This window comes from Pteronotus mesoamericanus, unplaced genomic scaffold (assembly GCF_021234165.1).
Source record: "Pteronotus mesoamericanus isolate MK-2021 breed Mesoamerican mustached bat unplaced genomic scaffold, CSHL_Meso_final contig_105, whole genome shotgun sequence".
Classification (NCBI taxonomy): domain Eukaryota; kingdom Metazoa; phylum Chordata; class Mammalia; order Chiroptera; family Mormoopidae; genus Pteronotus; species Pteronotus mesoamericanus.
In genome coordinates, this window is record NW_026555006.1 from 4,552,440 (window position 1) to 4,572,133 (window position 19,694).

Sequence of the window (19,694 nt, forward strand, 5' to 3'; positions counted from 1 at the left end):
ACCTTGATATTTATGTTAAATTTTATGTTTGAAAGAAATCTCATGAGTTGCTATTCCTGGTTATGTGTAGCCACTGGAAAGGAAGTACATGAAAAATAGTCTGGGAAATATATACTTATATAAATGTGTTTGTTGGAAGATAAAACCTTTGTTGGAAGGGGGAAAAAGCTACCTTTTTAAATAAATAGATACCAAAGTACCTTCTACTCGTGAGGTGGAGGAAAGATATTGGTTTTGCAATTTTCAATATTCTTGTGGCCTTTTCCCCTCCAACTGAATAGCATAACATTCTGTGTATGTGGGTGTGCTGAGGAGGCATGCTGAGACTTAGGCTGAGCATAGTATTTAGGTAGAAGATGGGGGATTATAAATCTCAACCCCTCCAATTTTTAATTAGAGTATAACTGACAAGAACTGAGAGGAACAGGAGGAGCCACAAAAAGACTTTTCCAAAGATTTCAAGAGGTGCTCTTACATAGCATGGAGACAAGAACAATATGGGCTTTTCTGAGAACCAGCCTCAATCACAATATAAACTATCAGCAGCTTTTGTCTGTGTCCTCTGCAAATCCCCTCTGTAGAATACAGTATGGGTCCCTTCCTTGATGTATTACTGACAACTAACAAAATGTGTTTTGCCATTCATGTGTTTTAAGTTTTTTAAAGAACAAAAATCAATTCCTATTTTATTAGTAGCATATTTTAGGACTAGAATTTTACTCTCTAAGCTGGCCACAGTCTTAACTGGAGTGCTACATACCATCTTTTGGAATCAAATGAGACTTATTCTAAACCATATTTCAAATTAATGCTCACCAGTGTCCCACTGGACAACGTGAATTTGAACCTTCTTCCTCCTACAGTCCTCAAACTGCGCTGTATTTTCTCTCATTTACTCCTCTGTGTGAATTCAAAAGCCTGTCTTCGTTTCAGGACCTGGGTTCTAATAGTTCAGAACATTGTGTTACCTGATACTAACTAGCTTTTGTGAATGTAAGGATGTGATGGGATGTTGTGCTTGTTGAGATCCAGTTCTACACTAGGTAGCCCTCCAACTTTTGTCTCATTCACAACAGTTCTCGGGGGTTTTAATCTCCCCACTTAACAGATGAGAAAAAGGAAGTTCAGTAGGTTGTTACTTGCCTACTTCACAAGTAACCTAACAGGTTCGCAGCTTGTTAGGTTGCAGCTGATTCTAAAGTGGGGGCCCTTCTCCCTTCCAGGAAATGAGCACAGCTTTGGAGCACTTTTGTATTTGGTAGTAAATTAACATTATTGGTGTGTGTCCATGCCCATGACTGTGATTCTAGGCCAGGCATAGGCTCAGGAAGCTCAGGCAGAGCTTCGATCCGTTAAAGAAGGACCATGAGGCCCTGCTGTAGGATGTAGCCATCTGTTATTCTCTGCCTTGGTGTGGGAGGATGGAGCCTGAGACTACTGCATATATGCATGTCAGCCTCCCTGTGTTTCTCAGTGTTGTGCAACTATAGAGATTGGCCTGCCACCCTGTAGTTTACAAAAGGTTTTCACAGATATGCCTTCATTTGGTTGTCACAAGAACACTGCATATTAATAACTCACATACATTGAACATGAGGCATTTTATTTATTTTTAAAATATCCTCACAACAGTTTCATTTTGAAGATGAGGAAACTGAGGCACACAGTGAGTAACTGGCAGAAAGCTGGAATCTGCAGTCTGATTCAAGGCACCTACTCACCTAATAGGCTTCCTTTATGTTCCCTACTGTACAGTTAGAAACTGGGGTGGGTGGAGTGTAATTCTTACAACCTCTCGCCATTTCTGGTGAGCATCTGATAACTTGGAGGCAGCAATCAGGCCTGAGAGCCAACAATACAAAAGCCCAGAGGAGTCCATAGGGAAAGATAGGCATTCTCCAAGCAAACCTGACCCCAGTGACGATCTAGCCGGGGTGGAGAATGATGAAGGGAGCAGAAGCTGGTGTGGTCAGCACCTTAGTATCAGGCACCGTATCAGTCATTTTATATCCATCATTGTCCTTGTGAGGAAACTGAAGCCCAGAGACGTGAAATGAGGGCGGTCACACTGCAAGTTTTCGTTCTGGATCCTGCACTTAAAGGTGTGCATCTCCCATGCTAGAGGTTCAATAGGAGTCACTCGCCCACAAATCTTGGGGGTCGTTTCTCCCTGAAGGCTGCCATGCCCTCTAGCCGGTCCCGGGTGGGAATGTTCTGAAACAACAGCAGAGTATTAGTTTCTTGGGGAGAACAGCCAGACGTCAATAAAGACTTGCTCAGGTTCATCTGGCCCGTGACAAGTCTTGCCTTTGTGGGCTCTGGTGTTGGGCCATGCAAAGGTATGGGCCTCAGTGGCTCCTTAGTCTCCTAGAGAAGGCAGGCTGCCTCTTATCATTATAGCCTCCACTTGCATGCTGCTTTCGTGCCTCCAAAGAACTGACAGTCTCCTGCAGCAGTCTGATGAGGCTTTGCAGTAAGAAATCTGGCTTTGAATCCATACCGGGCCCTGCAAGTCCCAGGACAGCCGCCCCTCCTGACCCTGCTTAGTAGTGCTTTGGTTACTTGTTGACCTGGAGGTTAGTATTTTTGACTCACCCAGGAGTCAGGACTCAATAGGTCAGCCCCAGGTTGATCACCCCATCATCAAACACACACAGCCTGCAGGCTCTATAATAACCAAGGCCTTAACATCCCAACTCCCTCAGGTACCTCTGTTCTGTGGTCCTCTGGGCACTAAGTGGGGACAGGATGTACCACTATTAGATGGCTGAGGAAATAGTCCCAGAGAGAAGCAGTGTGGTTCCTTCAGGATCACCCTGGGCTAATTGTGAGGATCCAAGACCCTTTGGGTTGGGAGGAAACCTAACTAAATTGGTTGTATATTGCACAAGAGGCCCCCAGTCTGGCCCAGCCTCGGCTTATAAGCAGGCATGGACTGATTGGCAGCAACCACGTACCTGGGCATAGCATATCCCTTCAATGGCCATCCCTGACGCAATGTCCACCTGCGAGAAAGAAGTGGTACCTGGATCAGCCTGACTTTGTTCACTTCCGTCTGCACTGGGAGCCAGCTGCCCTTTTGTTCACACTATTCCCAACTGGCTGATGGATTGCTCTAGCAAAGAATTAATACTGAGGCTTCCTGTATGCCAGTCATGAACAGAGATGGTTATGATAAGGAATTCCCTACCTGGGGAGGAACACCATAACTGACAAAGCAGTGTTGGGACAAGTGGGGGCTGTGAGAGCAATGGGGTGGGTTGCACACAGCCCATAAAGCTGAGGGGCTTGTGCACGAGCTGTGCTTGCACAGCCAAGTGTCCTTCCGTTGGGCTGCCTCACCATACCTCCTGTCATCCCCGTTAGTGAACCCTGCAGGCCTTCCATTGCCCTGAGGAATAAGGACCTGGGCCTTCATGACCTGGCCCCTGGCAACTTCCCAGCCTCTACTGACTGCCCAGTGCTTACTGTTACTACCGCTTACCAAGCACTGTTCTAAGAAGTACTGCATATATGTAAACTTCTCACATCAAGGGTTATTATTCCTATGATGCAGCTGAGAAATCTGAAGCATGGAAAGGGGATGGAATTTGTCTAAGTTATAGCAATATGTGGAAAAGCCAGCCTCTGAACCTAGGCAGCCCAGCACCAGAGCCCATGCCCCTGACCTCCATGCTTGCTTGTCTCATTCACGACTTGCTCTCTTTCAGTCGAGTTGCTTATTTATGCACCTATGTGCTTTTGCTCATACTTTTCCCTTTTTTCTGGAATTCGCTCATCCTTCCCAAGACCCAACTCTAGAAAATATTTTCTAACTCAGCACTACTCAATGGGACAGTGCGGCTCTAACATTTCCAGGGTGTCTACCTGCTTGGTACCCCTAACCTTTTAGTGATCTGGGTCTATATCTGTCCCTCTCCCCACCTTGGTGACAGTGACCATATTTGACTTATCTCTGAGTCTAGTGTCTGGTTCTGCTCTAGGTTCAGTGTGTGATGTGTGAGTAGGTAAACTGATGTGTAAGGATGGATTAGCTGCCCCCAAGACCACCCTGATTCCTGTCCTTGAGGCCACATTACTGACCATCAGCACAAACCCAAGAACATGGACTGGGAGCCACATAGACCTGGTTTTCATTACTTGTTCTGTGACGCTGGACGAGTCATTGACCCTTTCTGAATCTTTCTCTCTCCAATAGAAAAGATGAGGAAACAATGTAATCTGGAATATCCCCTGGCCAAATTTTACATTTTGTAGATGGGTAAACTAAAGCACAAAAAGAGGTCAGACTTGAAATCTGTTGCAAGAGTCCAGGCCCTGAGTTCTTTCCAGCTGTGCTGTCAGTGAGTGTGTGAGCCATGAAAGCGCTGCCTCCCAGCGGCCCACTGGCTTCCGTGGACCCAAGTCCTGGCCAGAGCCCTCTCACCTCCATTCCTCGGTCAATGGCTACTTTGCCCAGCCGCACAGCAATGGGGGCCTAGGGGAAAGGAAAAGCTTGGTTGAGGGAGAGGATCAGTGCTGATGGGGTAGGCAAAAGTAGGTTAAATCACCAGCCCTCATTACCTAAAAGGTAAATAGTAAGGATACAAAATAATAATGACAAGTAATACGAATAAATAATGCAAAAATAGCATTTACTCACAACTGTAAACCTGCTTTCTCCCATCCCTGTATGTGTGTTAGAATACATGGTTATGTTTCTGAGTATATAGATGTATCTATCAGAAATCTAATAATTTCACATTATTTGGAAATGCGAACAGTGTCACAGACATGGTGTCTACATTATGTTCAAGTAGAAAACAGTCAAATCCATATTTTAAAGCATAATCTGTAATTATTCCAGAGGGACAATCTGAGTGTTAAGGTGCAGGCCTTGCATTTATTAAAAATCTTTTTTGGGTCCTAATCTCTGGAACCATTTGACTCCCTAATCTTGGTGGTTTGTCCACTAGGGGGAAACCATCTACCACGCCATCCCTTGCACTCACCCAGTCCAAGAAATGCTGGAAGTGGAAGATTTGTTTTTTAGGTTCCATCAAATGAGACAGCATGGATTGGTGATTGTGGTACTAGTTTTTGGTATGCTGGTGTTTTGGAATGCAAAGCTACTTTTAAGTACTGAAATACTAGTATATATATTAGTGGAATACCATTATTTCAGTACATTAAAAAAATCTGAAATCAGAATCATCTTGAGATGAAGTTCAAAGACCCAGTTATACAGTTTATGCAGAAAGACATAAACCCTACAGTATACAGGTCGTGGTAAGAGGCCCTCTCTGTGAAAGTGCAATCAACCACTGCCTTGAGTTACTCAGTTTTGTATTAGTTCAGATATTTTATGACCAAGTGTAATAGAAACCTGACAACATTAAAGCAGTCCTGGTAACACCATCAGAATCTCCATTTATATGTGATGAAACTTAAAAAAAAAAAAAAGGAAGACAAAATATGCTTTCTTTTAAACCAAGCTCACTATCAGTTTTTAAAAGTTACAGTCCTTGCACTCAAGGAAGGCCTCAAAGCTATAAAAAGAGATAGGATTATTTAAACAGGATAAAGAGCCCTGGCTGGTGTGGCTCAGTGGATTGCGTGCTAACCTGTGAGCCAAAAGGTCGCTGGTTTGATTCCTAGTCAAAGCATGTGCCTGGGTTGTGGACCAGGTCTGGGGGTGTGTGAGAAGCAACCACACACTGATGTTTCCCTCTCTTTCTCCCTCCCCCTCTCTCTAAATAAATAAAAACTAAATAGGAAATAGAGAAGAATTTTTCCCCCAAAATACTTATTTTCATGATTAATAATTCAAATAGCTTTATCTGTTAGTATTAAAATGTATGGATACCATTTTTGTATACTTACATTTTTTGTTTTGTAATATGTTTGTAAATTTTTATATTTGAAATGCATTAGTTTCATAGTTTTAGAAATTTTGTAAATATTCTGTAGTCTTTAGAAATGAACACTAGTTTTTATATTGTATGTAGTTTTTGTGTTATACAAAATAAATGCCAAAATACCAGTATTGTCTCTCCAGTATTGCAGTCATTTTTTTGTGACCTTGATGAGCAAGCCACTTAAAAGTTCTGGGTCTATTATATCACAAATACAATGAGGATAATCTGCTTAGCTGGGTTGTTCTGATAATTGAAACACTAGGATTGCGTCAGATGGGTAGGAGATACTCCATGTGGGCTAAGTCAATATTTACAATAAATTAGTAAAACCTAGCTCCATTTCAGCTGCCTTCATATCTTAATGGAAACTTGGGACCTACCGTTTGGTCCTGTTAGAGTCATGAGAAGCTGGTAGGGGATCTCAGGTCCTTGGTGCCCACCTCAGTCAGAGCCAGGTGTCCTGCTGAAGGCTTTGGGTCTGGCGGCTGCTAGGGCTACACCTAGGCAGGGCCTTCACCCACTCCCTGGTTTTCTAAACCTTTTCTGAGATTTTACTCAGAGGCTATTTGAGGACCTAAAAAGGTAAGTCTTAACATATGTTCTACATGATATACTTCAAGAATTGCTCTACCACATATTATGGTCAGAAAGATGAGCTGATGGTTCTTTATCTCGCTTTTTAGTTTTGGGGACTTGGGGTACTATCCAGTATACTGGCCACTAGCCATATGTGGCTATTAGCATTTGAAATGTGGGAAGTGTCGGTGAGGAAGTAAATTTTTAAATTACATTTAAATAACTGCATGTGGCTAGAGGCAGCCTTAGGGACAGCACAAGTGAACATTTCTGACGTCTCAGAAAGTTCTCTGGGACAGCGCTGTTCTGAAGATTTGATTCCAGTTTCTCAGAATTCAGTTTTCATTTTAACTTAAAATTTGATTTAATTTTGTTTGCTGGATGACTACATGGATGCAAAAGTCTAAAGAGGGTGGGTTTTATAAGTGGGTTAAGTGGATCTTGCCCCAGAGGACACCCTGGCCTCCCCACACCTGTGCCCGCCATGGTACAGGCCCTCCCTCCTGTGCTGGACCGCCGCCACACCTGGGGCAGGATCTCCTGGGCCAGTTCTCGTGCCCGGTGGTAGGCTGCATTGCCCTCCTCGTTCTGGGCCACAGCGTGATTCACTAGCCCCAGGGCCTGGGCCTGCACCCCGCTTAGTCGTCGGCCTGTGAAGATGAGCTCCTTTGCCAGTGCCACCCCCAGGCATCGAGGCAGCCTCTGAGTCCCTCCTGCCATGATGGAATAGGGGTGGTCAGTCAGCATGGAAAGTGGGAGCCCAGAGAAGGCCCAGGCTGGGAGTCAGCCAAGACTTCTTCTCAGGAGACTCAGGATAGAGGGCAGAGTTCAGAAAATGGCAGAAGAGGAAAGCAGGGAAGTACTTTGGATAGAGGAATTGTGCAGGTAGAGGAGGATGGGTGCTGTGGGTGATGTTACCTGCTCCTGGGAGGAGCCCTCGGGTGGTCTCGATCAGCCCCATGACAGCCGAGGAAGCTGCATAAACAGAGTGAAGTTACCATCCTCTCCTCAAGTACCAATCTTTGGGGAGAAGTGACACCCACCTCTGAGCTCTGCTCACCCTTTCAGCCAACTTCTCCCATCATGGCCCTGCCACAGCCTTTGGAAGAGCCCTGGCCTGGAGGTCAGGAAGCCCAGGCCCTCAGCCAGCCGTCCCCACCAGTGTAGGGGGTTGGGGGTTGCATTACCAGGCAAGTCTATTACCCTTTCTGAGCCTCATAGGTGGGAAAAAAAGATGATCGCCTCTTTTCTGCCTGCTTCAAAGAGCTGCTAAGTATCAAATTAGGTAATGGTACTTGGAACAAAGGAGGGGTTCCTGGAAGATGACCAACAGCTATTTGGGGGTCAATGCATTCTCCGCCTCACGCAACTTAGCTCTACCTCCCACGGCAGTTATCCCTCCCAGCTTTTCATCAGCCTGAAATTTCCCTGTGTTCTGTCCACATCCTTCTTCGGAGTTCTGCTTCCTCTGAGAAGCCCTCCTTGGGTGTTCCATCCCACAGGCTTCTCTCCTGACTTCCCTCTGGCCATCTGACATGCAGTGTGGGAACAGCCCCCACTCCTGCCTGTGAGGGGTTTTCCACTCACCCTCTCCTATTGCCCAAGCCCTACAAGTTAGTTATCTTCACCATGGAGAAGGTGAGAAGTACTGCTGGGGCTATGACCTGGCCCGGTATTTTGATGCCTTCTCTTTGAGATGCTTTGTGTAGATAACCTACCTCTGGCTGGAGTTACCCTATTTTAAATGTTCTGGGGTGGCAGGAGAAATTGAGGGAAGATGTAGCACCATGATGGCACACAGACTTTTTTCTAATTGCCTTCAAGAGGGCCCACCTAACCACCAAGTCAGTAAGACTAAAAATGTAATCAGGTACCTTCTTTGTCCCCTCCCTCCACTCTCCGGAGCTCAGTTGCTCCGAACAGTGAACCAAAGGGTAGTGCTCCTGCCCAGGCATGTTTGTGTTTAACTGGGCTGGCGACTCACTGCCCCCGTGGTTCACCTTTGTTCAAATAAGAAATAAAGCTGGTTTGGATAAAACTGGAGGGTCAAACAACTCATCTTGTCCTTGGCCTCTCTCTGTGTTCTTTTCCTGTTTGGTCAACAATTGCTCTGAGGTTGGTAGGAGCATCCTGGAGATGAGGGAAGCTGCTGCTGAGCGGTGACCGGGAGGGACCACAGCAGTCAGGGGCTTGGCCAGGAGGGGAACCAGCCTCCCCCTTAATTCCCTCTGTGTCCTCCACCTTGGCCTTCAAATCTGCTGTTAGTTGGAATGCCAAGAGCAGTGGCTGACTTCGCAGAATCTCCAGACTTACCTTGTTTCACTCACCCTTTCCTTCCCACCCTATCCCACCTCTCCCCACTCCAGTACCTGCCACTCGGAGGTCGCAGGCCAGGGCAAGTTCCAGGCCTCCACCCAAGGCAGTCCCATCCATAGCTGCAATGGTGGGTGCAGGGAAGGCCGCTGTGGAGGTGAAGACGGGCTCAGCCTGAGAGGCCTTGGCAGGACCAGCACAGGGACTTAAGGCTGGAGAGGGGCTGCTGGTAGGGACAGAAGGCCTCATCTGGGACCTCCACCAGGTTATTTTAGAAGGTGGTTTTTCCAACAGGGAAATCTGTGGGACCAGCTTAGGAACCAGAGTGAGGAGATGGGCTGGGTATCCCTGCCTCGGGCCCCCTTCCTGCTGGCTACTCGGGGACTGACCATTCTGCTCTCCCTTCTTGTTCTGTGTGCCAAGCCCTGTGCTGGGTGCAGGGAACACAGACTTGAATCAGATGTGGGGAAGACAGACCAAGGGTGATCAGTGCTCTGTTACAGGAAGCTTAGAGGATGGATCAGGGAGGGCTTCGTGGAGCAGGAGGCACTGGTGGCCTTAAAGTATGAGTAAAAAGTTCAGGGGGCCAAGAAGGGATATTCCAGGCAAAAGGAACAACTGTCAAAGCCTGAAAACAAGCTTGACGAAACTTGGTACCTTTTGAATGGCCAGGCTTGAACCCTGAAGTCATCCCGTGGAAGCTAGGGGTCAAAACCAGCAGGGCACAAAGGCTGAAGAGCCAGAGCCCCCCGTGAAGGAAATGCCCTCTAAACCCCTTTGCCACCCTCCTCCTTGTAGAATTCCTTGTGCCCATCCTCCCTGGGAGAGTTATTTATCTCTCCACCTAGCTCGCCAGACACTGTCCTCTCTTTAGGGTGGAGGGTGGAGGGTGGGGCTTCCATCAGCAGGGCCCCTCAGCGCCCTCCTCCACCCCATTCCAGGATCCTCACCAATCTCATTCATCAGGCCTCGGAGCCGCTGCACCCAGACCCCCACCTCGGCGTCATTCATCTGCTCCCGCTCCTTCAGGTCTGCACCTGCAGGTGAAGGGTTGGTGACAGTCCCTGGGAAATAACCCGTTACTGAGTCCTAGGCTGTTAAAGGATCCCGCAAAGGAGACTTGAGGAGGGGCAGCCAGAGAGGAAGGAGAAACACCTGGAAGCGTTGGTCAAGGAAGCCAGGAGGAAAGAGGAGAGGGAATCAAAAAAAGGAGGCGCCACAACAGAAAGAAAAGTTGGATTTCACAAAATAAAGAAATTGTGTGGGTCAAAGGACACTATCAATGAGTGAAAAGACAACATGTAGAATGGAAGAAAACATTGGTAAATCACATACCTGATAAGGGATTAATGACGAGGATATATAAAGACCTCCTTCAACTAAACAACAAAAACCCCACAAAGGACAAAGACTCGAAAAAACTTCTCCAAAGTCTATGATATACAGATGGCACATGAAAAGATGGTTACATGCTCAGTCATTAGGGAAATGCAAAAAAAATCATGACCAGTTAACATTCCACACCCATTGGGATGGTTATTATAAACAAAAACAACAGAAAAGAAATGGGATGTGGAGAACCCTGGTGGGATTATAAAATGATGCAGCTGCTTTGGAAAGCCTTTTTGAGTTTTCTCAAAAAAGTTAAACATAAAATTACTATGATCTACTCCTAAGAATACCACCAAAAGAATGGAAAGTAAGCACTCTAACAGATACTTGTACACTAATGCTCACAGCAGCATTATTCACAATAGGCAAAAGGTGTAAACAATACAGTGTCTAACAATGGATGGATTAACAAAATGTGTATATGTACAATGGAATATCATTGAGCCATAAAAAGTAATGACGTTCTGATTCACGCTCCAGCATGGATGAACCGTGAGGACACTATGCTAAGTAAAATAAGCCAGATACAAAAGGACAAATGTGTGCTTCCACTGGTAAGAGGCACCTAGAATGGGCAAATTCATAGAAATAGAGCGTAGACCAGAGGTGGGCAGGGACATTGGTGGGAGTAGTGACTCTGGTGAGGTCATCAAAGATCAGACGGCAGGATGCTGAAGTGACAGTGGAGGGAGAATAGAGTCTTTTCAAGTCAGACCTGGGAGAGCCCTTGGAAATCTTGATTAGTTCCAGCCCCTCAATGACACGGGGTAACTGGGTTCCCAGGGAGGGGCGGAGACTAGCTCAGGGTTCCAGAGCGAGACGGAAGACCCAGACCTCTGGCAGCCTGCTCCTCTGGGGCAGTGAGGACTGGGGCTGACAGGGGCATGAAGTGACCTTGATAGAGGAAGTCAGACAGATTTGGAGATAAAGAGGCCAGGGTAGGACGAGCACCTCAGCCAGGGCAGCTGGGTCAGGTGGACCGGTCTGCATACTTGTCCTGCTAGGGGAGACGCCAGGGCACCAGGATTCCAAAGGCTCATATCTAGGGACAGAGCCACATCCCCTTGAAAACTCCTGAAAGTCATATTCCTCCCATCCCATCCCTCCATGACCACCTCCCCACCTCCCCAGTGAACCCCCACTACCCTCTCCCCAAACATCCCAGCACAGGTTCTTAGCTCAGCTCAGCTTAGCTCTCATTGATTTGCCTCTTGTGGGCCTGGGATGTGGTATTTCTTTGACACAGAAGTTCATGGTGCTTGCCCTGTTCCGAGGACCAAATGGTTCAGGGAGAGTAGAAAGTTTTGGTGACAGGACTGGGCAAAGGGGCACAAAGTTCCATCTTGACCACTGACTCTATGACTTCCTTTGATTCAGTTACCTCATTTCCTCAGTAAAGGGTCAGAACACAGCATGGTGTAGCCAAAAGAATAAGGATTTGGGGGTCAGAGAGGCCAACTTCAGACTGAATTGTATTCTAGTTCTTACTAGTTATGTAACCCTAGGCAAGGAATTTTACCTCTGAGTCTTGAGTTCACATCAGTGAAATGGGAGTCATGAGTCCTATGCTAGAGCTGACCTAAGCCCTACCAACCCCTGCAGGCTGGTGGGAGCTCTGAGGAGACCTGGGGTGCGGCAGGGGAGGAAACTCACCTGCACAGAACACGCCCTTCACTGCACTTCTGAAGAGCAGGACACGCACTTGCCGGTCTTCCCGCAGCTGGGCCAGAGCTTCCAGCAGCTGCAGAGGAGACCCTGTCAGATACCTGCCAACCCAGCCCCAACCCACCCTGGTGTCCGCCCTTCCTCACCTCACTGACGAAGACGTATCCCAGGGCATTGCGGGCATGCGGTCTGTTCATTATAACCTCGGTGATTCCTGCAGGGGACCGGGCAACCTTGGGTGAGTCGGTTGGCCTGCTCATTCCTGGGCTGGGGCCTGGGCAGCCTCTGCCCTGGAACAGCAATGTGACTTGGGAAAGTCCCACATTCCCAGGCCTCAATTTTCCTGCCTATAGAATAGAGAGACTGACCCTTGTCATTTCTGCCTCCCCAAAGAAGTGAAGGGCTTGTGAACTCTGGAGAACATGGGGAGAGACAAGAATGACCCCTGCAGTGACTCCTGCCTGCTTCTGCCATTGTCACACACCCACACGCTTTCTCTTCAGTTTCATGGCTCCTCCACGATATTCTTCCCTTCACAGCTGGACTTCCTCCTTTTGAGGTGAATGAGTTATAATAAGCCAACACCTTTGTAACTACCACCCAAAAACCCGCTCATGTGCCCTGACTCAGTCATAGCTTCCTCCTCAGCTTCAAAAGTAACAACACTTTTGGCTTCTAGTCATCACTTCCATTTATTTCTTTATAATTTCATCACCCAAGTGCGCATCAGTAAACATTACAGTTTAGACGTGCTAACTTTAAAAAAGTTGATGTGTCTTTTTCTCCCTAATTCTAAAGATTTTATTTATTTATTTTTAGAGAACAGAAGGGAGGGAGAAAGGGAGGGTGAGAAACATGAGAAACATCAGTGTGTGGTTGCATCTTATGAGCCCCTTACTGGGGACCTAGCCTGCAACCCAGGCATGTGCCCTACACTGGGAATTGAACCAGCGACTGGTCGGCGCAGGCCGGCGCTCAATCCACTTAGCCACACTCGCTAGGGCTTGATGTGTCTTTTAAAAGCTTGTTAAAATCCTCAGTTTCTGACTCTAGGTTGCCTTTCCCTCAATGCCTATTTATTAAGGAACCTGGGACATTTGACACGTAGGGTTTCCTGAAGTCTGGATTTTGCAGATTGCATAATCATGGGTCAGGTCAGCAGGTTCCTCTGGCCCTTATCAACTAAACCCAGGGGACTGACGACACTCATGTTCTGTCCCCTTTGGCAAGAGATTAACACTTGCTCTACCTGAGAAATGACCTTTCACTAGCAATAGCTAAGCTTCTTGAGGAATTTTCAGTAGTTATTTAATCACTTTCTTGTCTTCTCTTCACTTAAGGCTTCTCCAATCTAGCTCCCATTCCTATCACTCAGCAGAAACAGTTCTCACCAAAGTGACCACATCATTAACTAAGGGACAAATTTCTATCCTGGTCCCAGCCTTAGCACAATCAACTGGTGACCATATATACATGCTCCTCCTTGAACATTATCTGCCTTGGCTTTTTAAAAATAAACTTAGATTTTTGTTGTTGTTTTTTAATTTTTTTACAGCAGTTTTAGGTTCACAGCAAAATTGAGCAGAAAGTATAGAGAGTTCCCATATACCCCTGTCCCCCGTTCTAGGGTTTTGACTAATATATAATAACATGTACCTGCCCTGTGGCCCCACATTCTCCTGTCTTCCTCCTTCTTCTCAGATGCTACTCTGTAGTTTTTCTCTAGGTTTTCTTCTACTCAATTTTTTAAAATTCTTAACTCATTTACTAAACACATACCTATAATAAATAAGTCCTGGGAATGTAATGGTGACTATGGCTAATAGTATTGTATATTTGGAAGTTGCTAAAAAAGTAGATCTTAAAAGTACTGAGAACAAGGAAAAAAATGTGTAACTATGTGCTGTGGTGGATCTTAACTAGACTTACTGTGGTGATTATTTCACAATGTAACAAATACTGAGTCATTTTGCTGTATACTTGAAACTAATATAATGTTATATGTCAATTATATCTCAATTTTTAAAGAGCCCAACTCTTACAAAAGGTAACTCCACAAACGAAGATATACAAATGGCTAATAAGCACATGAAAAGATGTTTAATTTTATTAGTATCAAATAAATGAGAGTTTTAAAAAGCATAAATGAGATATGACTATACACCCAGTACAAGGGCCAAAACTAAAAAATCAGGAAAAAATCCTAAGTGTTGGCGATAAAAAAGAAACACTACATATCTATCGAACAATTATAATATATAAGAAATTGTCGGAGTTATAAGCTAGGTAACAGTCCCTGCCCACAAGGTGCTTATAACTTAAGACAAGTAAATTAAAATACAAGGTCTTGAGTCGGGTAAGTATGTAAAGTACTTATAGGATTACAGATGGCAGATCACACAGATGGAAGCATTTGAACAAGGTGAGAAGAAGTAAAAATGTTCATTTCAGGCATAAGATAAGATGGAAAAATGGACTATGCAATTTCTTAATGTCAGAGTTCCTGAAAGCTCAATCCAGGACCTCTTTATTTAATCATTTGTACAATTAAATAATGTATTTAGCAAATGCTAGCCTCCATACTAGATGCAGCGGTTCCAGAGACCAGGCAGACCTAGCCCCTCTCCTCTCAGAACCTGCAGTCTAGCAGAGAAGGCAGACATTCAACAAATACTATTATGAGAACACGGGGTAAAAAGGACAAGGAGATAAGAGGTACAGAGTGGACCAAGGGGAACCCTAGTGTAGAAGGTCAGCGATGACCTCCTAGGGGAGGAAGTGACCTTTAGGCTGAGAGCTCAGGGATGACTAGGAGCCAGGAAGGCAAAAGTGTGTGTGTGTGTGTGTGTGTGTGTGTGTGTGTGTGTGTGTGTGTGTGTTGGTCAGGGGAGAAGCTCATTCCAGGCAGAGGGAGCTGCACAAATGCGGCTCGGAGTGTGGTAGAACAGGGTGCTGTAGGAGAGGTTTTACAAAATCTGTAGAGCTGGGCCTCTGAGGGATTTTTGCCTGGGCCTGAGAATTAAACTGACATAAAACATATTAGTAGGAGAAAAGGATACAAATTTATACAAGTTTTACATGATATGGGAGCCCTTATAAGGAAATGAAGACCCTCCCCCGGCCCCGCCGCCAACACACACAGAAATGGTGGAAAGCTACATGCTTTTATAGTAGGTTGAACAAAGAGAAGAGATTGTGGAAAGGTAATAAACTATATGGGGAGGCTAAAGGAAAATAAGAATCTTTTAACAAGGTATGTTTGTACAGAATTCTCTTGGCTTTGACTCTCTGGTGAAGAATGTTTCTTCTAGTATAAGAAGAGCAGCTTTCACAGGGGAGTATTTATTTCCTGTCTTAGGAAGAAAAGGCGAAATAGCATACCTTTCATGCATCTGCTGTCGTTTTTCAGGTGCCTTTAGCACAAAGTAGTCCTTATGATGAAGAGGCATGTTTGGGGGTAACATATTTTGTCATCTTTCAGGGTCTTTTGGAACAGGAGGAGTTTGGAGCAAAGGGAGAACAAGTATAAGGTGAGGCAGGAGAGTCTGGGAGATTTGGGCTTACTCCTCTGCCCCTTCTTCTGTACCTCCCATGTGCTTGCCTCCCATATCCCCAGGGCTGCCTTGCATACCCGGCCAGTCCAGAACTCTCCTCTGAGTTCCCGGGCTGAGTATCCAACTACCCACTTGACATCTTGACATGTTCCAAAATTATCAATCTTTCTCCTGTTCCCTTGGTGAGTGAAGACTGCACTGTCAACCCAGATGTCCGTGGTGTGGCCTTCCTCTCCCCTACCCGTGAAATTTACTCAGTTTCCAAGGCCTGCCAATTCAACCTCTTAAATAGGTCTTAGATCCTTCAGCTTACAGCGCCCATTGCAGCCACTAACTGGATATGGGCTCTTTCCTCTATTGCGTGGATCACCCAGCTGGTCCTATTGTCCTCCCTCAGTTTTGCTCTCCCTCCCTATTCATTCCTTCATTTGGGTCACAGTCATCTTTCTAATCCAAATCCAACCGTGTCCCTCCCCTCCCCTTTTCATCAAAGTCAAGTCCAATCTAGTCCAATCTTTAATACCACCCACAGAACTCCCCCCAACATCACAGTCTGGCCCTCGCACACCTGTCTGACCTCAACTCATGCCCGCAGTCTGGGCCAGCTGTGGGGAAGGGACACCAGCTCTGGGAAGGGCCCATTTCTCGTCTTCTAAAATGTCAGGGATGGACCAGAGCAGTGTTTAGCAATCCTTTGGCATTCAAAGGCCCCTTATTTATTTATTTATTTATTTTGTCCAAGGGTCCTTAGCTTTGTCTGTGGAACAAACAGTATTTATTAAGATAGCACACTCAGTGTGAATTGATTTGAGACATAGAGAAGGGCCAAAGAAAGTTTAGGGCTCTCAAGGGACAGAGTTTCCAGCCTGAAGCTAGAGAACTGTGGGAACAGTGGTCCAAGGCAGAGACTGCAACGTTCAAGCTGGGTGGACTTCCTTAACCTTCTTAGAAATTTTCAGAGCTCGCTGAGTCCAGCAGGTCTGGAGGTCCCACAGAGGAACTCAGATGTGCCCACGGTCCTCTCCAGCTCTGGTGCTTCAGAAGACAAAAAATTGCAACGTTGGGAAGATAAACTGTGGTAGATACAGAGAAACCACATCGGAGAGGTTGAGGAAAACAGTCTAGGTCCAAGGTCATTGTGGCAGACAGACCCTCAAGTGGCTCCTCTCTTCACGTCCCCTTCCTTCGAGTGTGGGCAGGACCTAATCATTGCTTCTAACCAAAAGAATATAGCTAAGGTTACCAAATGTCACTTTCAAGATTAGATTAAATTAGATGGCAAAGGTGCTGAGATGTTACTTTCGTGGTTAGGTTATACTATATATCAGACCCTGTTTTGCTAGTGCGAGTGAGAGAAACTGGTGGATCTATGGAGAAGGTCATGTTTCAAGGAACTGTGGGCAACCTCTGAGAGCTGAGGTTGGCCAGGGTCACTTCTGTCTGGATGGCCTGGGTCACAGGCCTGGTGATATGGGCAGGAGTCAACAGAAACCAATGGAGGTAATACAGAGACCAATTGGTTTAACTACCCCTTACTAGAAGTGGACATCAAAAGCAAGAAAAGAAGAGAATTTGCCTAAGTTAACAGCTAGACCCAGCTAGCAATCCTTATTCTCAAAGAGCTACCAACCTATGAGGGATTCAAGTGCAGACACATGGAACGTAAAGGACATTAGGAGGTGGTAATTCCAGAAGGATTTACATAGGCAGACAGGAAAGAAGAGGACTCAAGTCAGGGGCATAGCTAGAATAAAACACACAGTGGGAACAGCTTAAAAGGAACCCACGGGTAGAAAAGATGAAAGGGTCAGCTGTGGTGGAGAACCTAACACTCTGCTAAGGGAGGAGTGGAGCAGAGCAAAAAGAAGAATGAAGGGTGGTTAACAAGCCAATCCCATGTTCAAGAACAACAGGTAAAATTATGTGAAAAAGCTCTGATGCTATCAGTCCAAGAGGAAGGCAGAGCCTGTGGCTCCTAACATCAAATGACCCCAGATCATTTTGCGGGCAGGGAGGTGGTATTTCTTCTGTGTGGGAGCCTACCCCTCATGCCTCCTCCACAGCTTCTCCTTATCTTTGTCCCTCAATGACCTTCTAAATGCCCTCTGGCAGGGGCAAGAGGCTTAATCTGCTGATCCTTGTTATTTCTGGACAATAATGTTCTGTTTGAAAGGTCTATAACCCTGGAAAATGATGTTTACTAGTATACAAATCTGTGTTTTGTACAGAAGAGGCAGTGATTATTTAATAGTTGAGAACATAGGTTTTTAAATCAGACCTGGTTCAAATTGCTTAACCTCTCTATGCCTCTGTTAAATGGAGAGAACAATCATAACCATCTCAAGGCAAGCACTGTGGGCGGTTTGGCAATGAGGGTAAAGGGTATTCTCTAAGATTCAGCAATCCCACATGCCCAGAGGCATTTGCACCAAGTGATACAAGTGATGTAATAGGACTTTCGCAGCCTCTACATGCCGTTGAAAAGTGGGGCATACACACCAGGGAATAGTGTGCCACAGCAGGGAGCAAGGGACTAGATTCATTTGGCAAAGCTGCCCTTCAAAAGGTAGTATGAGGTGGAAGGGGAGGGGAATAGGAGATATGGAGTCCAATGCCATCTGTGTAAATTAAAATTCTTTTTAACATTTTTTAAATTTGTTGATTTGAGAGGGAGGACAGTAGGGAAGGAGGGAGGGAGAGAGAGAGGGTGGGCACCAATATATTCATTGGTTGATTCTTGTATGTGCCCTGGCCAAAGATGGGACCTGCAAATTTGTCGTACAGAGAGGACATTCTAACCAACTGAGCTACACGGCCAGGGCACTAAGTTAGAATCCTGACACAGACAATGGTCCATGAAATACAGGGAAGAGGAGACAGGGCTGGGGAGAAAATAAAGAGAGCGGCCTGGACTTGATGGTAGGGCCCAGAGGACTGAGGGCTGTGGGTAACGATAACAGCAAAACAAAAAGAATAAACACAAAGCGCAAAAAAAAGGTGTTTTCTGCCAGAGACCGGCTAACTTTCCCTTTTGGATCAGCTGAACGCAAAATGTAGCCTACAGCGTTCGGGCCAATCCGCCGGGAGAAGACCCGCCCTCCTCTGCCCTCACCCTCCTCCCTTCAAAGCGGCCCTGCACGACTAGCCGGATTGGCTCCGCGGCCTCAGCCCCCTTGGACCCTTGCCAGTGTCCTTGACCCTGCAGGGCAATCATGCCTTTTGAAGCTCCGGGGGTGGGGGTGCCGGTGCCAAGTCCTACCCCTGAGCGACTCCTCTTGCCTTCCTCACAGCCCGGCCACCGAACCCGGGGTTGAGGACCGATATTGACATAGTTTCACTCCAGTGAGGGTCAGGGCGACCAGTAAGGTGGCCACTCGCTCTCGCGGAGTCTAGAATGGGACGCAGGGGATTTGGGACCAAATCCTGAAACGCACTGAGAGACCCTACTTCCCACTACTGGTCTGTGGATGCGCTGGCCATCGTCCCGGCGCGGGCAGCAGTGCCAGGTGTCCCCTCCTCAACTCTACCCCGGCTCGCCCCAGCCGCCTCTGGGGGGTGCTCCCAGAGACAGCGCACTCACCTTCGTCCGGACCCGCCAGGGCGCGTACTTGGATCTCCGGGTCCCGGGCCGTTACATCCGAGACGCAGCCACGGGCCCGAGGGGAACTCCAGGGTCGCGTTAGGCTCAGGGCGCCGGTCAGGACGCGCAGCATCTGGACGCAGGCTGGAAAGGTTCCGCGGAACTTGTCCACTCAGTCCTCTCCCGCTGAAAGCTCGCTGCTCCGCCCCGAGGCCTTCGCAAATTGCTCCACCTACGGCCCTGATCACTCTCCTCAATCTCTTGGAGACCGGGAGACCCAGGGCGCGGGGAAGCCCAGCTCTGCTCTATGATTTGGGGCCGGCAATCAATTTCTGTTAAGTGTCAGTGTTTTAAGCTGCTAGTAGTGACTACTGAAAAAGATAAAGGCAGAAGTCAATTAAAGTACCGACGACAGATTTAAATAGGTAATATGCTATTGCAAAAAGGAAATGTGCAGCTTGAACTAAACTCACTTGGGTTCAGGGCGGGAGCTCACAACCAGTTGGAGACCCAGTCCACCTCAGCCATTGGTTAAAAAGCTTTTCAATCTGGTACCAACCATTTGGGTTTAGGGTCTCTGCAATAAGAAGTGTGGCCTAGAGCAGGGTAAGCTGGGAGGAACAATTGGGGAGCAAGAGAGAGCATGCAACCCCGGGTTCCAGCGGGGGAAACTAAAGCCTTAAAACCTCTGGCTATAAAAACTTATAGGGGTTGTGG

General features: G+C 46.6%; 1 protein-coding gene across 2 annotated transcripts; it reads right to left on the reverse strand.

The window, feature by feature from the left end:
* Positions 1-1,588: 1,588 nt before the first annotated feature.
* Positions 1,589-19,331, reverse strand: ECHDC2 (enoyl-CoA hydratase domain containing 2). 2 transcript variants are annotated; one of them, XM_054573199.1, is made up of 10 exons: positions 18,978-19,260; positions 11,990-12,057; positions 11,832-11,919; positions 9,737-9,823; positions 8,843-8,935; positions 7,392-7,448; positions 6,999-7,186; positions 4,427-4,477; positions 2,958-3,005; positions 1,589-2,214 (listed from the first exon to the last, which is right to left on the reverse strand). In XM_054573199.1, exons 1-10 carry the CDS (start codon positions 19,108-19,110, stop codon positions 2,137-2,139), a joined length of 891 nt encoding a protein of 296 aa, XP_054429174.1. In that variant the 5' UTR covers positions 19,111-19,260; the 3' UTR covers positions 1,589-2,136. The 2 variants fall into 2 exon arrangements, with proteins under 2 accessions (XP_054429174.1, XP_054429182.1); XM_054573207.1 differs by lacking the exon at positions 2,958-3,005 and having other exon boundaries at positions 18,978-19,331.
* Positions 19,332-19,694: the final 363 nt, after the last annotated feature.

Excerpts from the sequence above, each read along its gene's own strand:
- ECHDC2 (XM_054573199.1), bottom strand. The coding sequence starts at position 19,110 with ATGCTGCGCGTCCTGACCGGCGCCCTGAGCCTAACGCGACCCTGGAGT. Across the intron at positions 7,187-7,391 it reads AGGGCTCCTCCCAGGAGCAG|GAGGGACTCAGAGGCTGCCT; the intron begins GTAACATCACCC and ends CCATCATGGCAG. Across the intron at positions 2,215-2,957 it reads AAGGGATATGCTATGCCCAG|AACATTCCCACCCGGGACCG; the intron begins GTACGTGGTTGC and ends CTGTTGTTTCAG.